Here is a 3,470-nt window from a genome sequence, read left to right on the forward strand (position 1 = left end):
TATATATATATATATATATATCACTTAAAATTTTAAATTTTGATTATATAACACTTAAATTTTTAACATTGCACCAAAAAAATCACTAAGATTTCCATAACAAAAAACTAGACACGGGTCTATCACTACTAAATAAGCATCATACCGCCATCAATCAATATTATTTATTAGAATAATGAAATATATTGGGTAAATGACCTCAATACCCCCACATTCCTTCCATAAGAAAGGGTTTAAAGGTAACTATGTACTCAAGGTATCTCCTACACCTATAAATAGGAGGTGATTTGATAAGTGAAGACTCTAGACATAAGTTTTACATTGTTCATTCTTTACTCCCTCACTTGTCCGAAAAATATTTCCATACGGAATGTGCACGCAGCTCTGCGTGCGCAATAACCTCTCAATAACCTCCGTTTTGGGGTTATTTGTTAGAATATTCATGTTTCAACTTTATACACAAATTACAAAAGAAAAGTGCATAATAGCCAAGATCTTTTACATTCATGATTTTTACATATGTAAAAATAAAGCGACGCATACCTGTATTCATGATGAACAAATTTGATCTTGAAGAGATGGAGTTTCTCTCTCTAATCCCTTAAAACTTTCTGTACTTTCTGATGGAGAGAAATGTACGAGGTGTGTTGGGTAGAGAGAGGACACATTCTCAAATTCATGCTCTATTTATCCACCATCCATCAAGGGGGTTACTAATCAATAGGATTTATGATAATTTAATAAATTAATTAATTTTTATTAATAAAATCAATGACATAAGTTAGTAATATTTATTTATTTTAGGGGTTATAGAGTTACAAAAATAAATATCATAAGTTATCATAAATTATGACATAAGTTATGAGTTAAGAAAATAAATAACTTAAGTTATCAAAATAAATATCATAAGTTGTCATAATTTATGACATAAGTTATGAGTTATGAAAATTAATAACTTAAGTTATCAAAAATAAATGTCATAAGTTATTAAAATAAATGTGAGTCATAAATAAAAATATAACAAGTGTCCCATAAATAAAAATAAAAAAATAATACAAGATAGTGTGGGACAATTCTCGTCTTTATTTCAGCAAGTTAAAAAAAAGCACAGGAGAAGCTGATGTTTCTCATTATTATTATTATATTATTATTTGGCTATTTATTAATTTAAAACAACCAAGAAGGCCAACAAGCATCTGTTTGCTTGTGTTCAATTCCTGTAAAAATAGAAAATGAAGCTCAAAACATAAAAGCCTGCTCGGCACACTTAACCAACGAATCAAAACGAGCTTTTTAACAGGCGAATATAAAACTTTTGGGGAAGATGGAGTTTTTCAACAACTCATGTGATTACCTGAATGAAATCGACATGGGGAAATCTCCACAAGAATTCTTGTATCAGTTGCTTGCTCAGAGGAGCTGCACCAGAAGAGGCCTGCTTCAAGGATCTCAGATCACAGCCATGGGCATCTTGGGCCCTTATAAGAGCAGACATTATTGGCGGAACAACCGGAAAATGGGTTACTCGGTACCTTGTTATAGTTTCAGCCGCCTCCTTCGCATCGAACCTCTTCATCACCACAACCGTCGAGCCCAGAGACAGCAACCCAATGGAAAATAGAGAAAGACCGTACACATGAAACATTGGTATGGCAGCAAGGTATACATCCTTCCAACTCTCCTTCTTATACTGCGAAGCCTCGAACCGAACAAATAGCTCAACCATGGCGATCAAGTTACTGTGAGTTAGAACGACACCTTTACTGGATCCAGAGGTTCCGGAGGAAAAGAGTATCGCCGCGGTGTCGCTCTGCCGGATAGCTGGCCTCCAAGTAAGCCGAGGGCTGCTGGAAACAATCTTGTGGAAAACAGAGTAATGAGACGAATCATAGCTCAAGTCGTTGGGAACGGCGACTATCGGAACACCAAATTGGTCCAGAGCGGCAACTTTCTCCGATAAAGAGAATACTAGGGCTAAATGGAGGATGCTGCTCATTTGTTTCTGGATCTCTTTGGCGCTGCAGAGGGGGTTCATGGTTGTGATGACGGCGCCAAGGGAGAGAACGCCGAGGAGGATGACAGGAAGAAGAATGGAGTTGGGGAGGAGGATGAGGACGGCCTGTCCAGGGAAGACTCCAATGTCATGGAGTCCGGAGGCGATGCTATCAACCATGGAACGAAGTTCAGGGTACGAGATGGAGAGTCCTGATGCGGAGTCGATGAGGGCTGTTTCACCTCTGTGAGATATATGTTTTCTGAGACAGCCCTAACAATCCTTGTGATCTATCACGAAATATTTCAATTCCAATCACATAGGATGCCTCACTCATATCTTTCATCTCAAAGTTCTTAGAGAGAAAATTCTTGGTTTCATATAATAAGCCAAGATCATTAGTAGCCAACAAGATGTCATCAACATACAGAATAAGAAATATAATTTTGCTCCCTCCGACATTTAGATATATACACCGATCAACAATGTTTTCCTTAAATCTAAAGGACGTGATGGTATCATTAAACTTAAGATACCATTGTCGGGAAGCTTGCTTAAGTCCGTATATTGATTTCTTAAGTTTACACACCATGTGTTCCTTTCCTTCAACCAAAAATCCTTCAGGTTGATTCATGTAGACCTCTTCATCTAAATTCCCATTCAGAAAGGCAGTTTTCACATCCATTTGGTGTAACTCCAAATCATAATGAGCTACTAGTGCCATGATAATTCTAAATGAATCTTTCTTAGAAACCGGAGAAAATGTTTCTTTATAGTCGATGCCATCTTTTTGAGTGAAACCTTTGGCAACAAGTCTGGCTTTATATCGTTCAATATTGCCATTCGAATCGCGCTTAGTCTTAAAGACCCATTTACACCCGACTCTTTTACAACCTTCAGGCAACTCAACGATATCTCAGACTTTGTTGTGATCCATTGATTTCAACTCATCTTTCATTGCATCTAACCATTTAGAAGAATTTGCACTTTTTATGGCTTGTGAAAATGAAACTGGATCTTCATTGACTCCTAAGTCAAATTCGGATTCATGAAGATAAACCACATAATCATCGGAAATAGTAGACCGTTTTTGTCGTTGGGACTTTATAGGTATTACTTCATGTGGTTCATCTAATGTAGGTTCATTAGTGACAGTTTCATTGTGGGGTATTTGATCATATATTAGTTGTTCTTGTAAGTTGTCAAAAGGTTCAACAACTGTAGGAACAACAACTTGAGAAGAAATTTTGGGTAAAGGAACTTGAACCCTAATTTCTTGGATCTCCACTTTATGTGGTTCCAAACTCCCACTAACTTCACCATTTTCAATGAACTTAGCATTTCCAGTTTCAATAATTCTTGTACTGTGATTAGGACAATAAAATCTATAACCTTTAGATTTTTCTGGATAACCAATGAAGAAACCACTGGTTGTTCTTGAGTCCAGTTTCTTTTCATGTGGATTATATAACCTTAT

General features: G+C 36.4%; 1 protein-coding gene across 1 annotated transcript; it reads right to left on the reverse strand.

Annotated features, from left to right (window-relative positions):
• Positions 1-1,342: 1,342 nt before the first annotated feature.
• On the reverse strand, positions 1,343-2,717 carry LOC110020293 (4-coumarate--CoA ligase-like 6). Its single transcript, XM_020718350.1, has 2 exons — positions 2,583-2,717; positions 1,343-2,266 (listed from the first exon to the last, which is right to left on the reverse strand). The coding sequence occupies exons 1-2, from the start codon at positions 2,715-2,717 to the stop codon at positions 1,343-1,345; spliced, it is 1,059 nt and encodes a 352-aa protein (XP_020574009.1).
• Between the last annotated feature and the right edge of the window lie 753 nt (positions 2,718-3,470).

Source organism: Phalaenopsis equestris, unplaced genomic scaffold (assembly GCF_001263595.1).
Source record: "Phalaenopsis equestris unplaced genomic scaffold, ASM126359v1 Scaffold000002, whole genome shotgun sequence".
NCBI classification, from domain to species: Eukaryota; Viridiplantae; Streptophyta; class Magnoliopsida; order Asparagales; family Orchidaceae; genus Phalaenopsis; species Phalaenopsis equestris.

Excerpts from the sequence above, each read along its gene's own strand:
- LOC110020293 (XM_020718350.1), bottom strand. The coding sequence starts at position 2,717 with ATGGCACTAGTAGCTCATTATGATTTGGAGTTACACCAAATGGATGTG. Across the intron at positions 2,267-2,582 it reads TTGAAGGAAAGGAACACATG|GGCTGTCTCAGAAAACATAT; the intron begins GTGTGTAAACTT and ends AAGGATTGTTAG.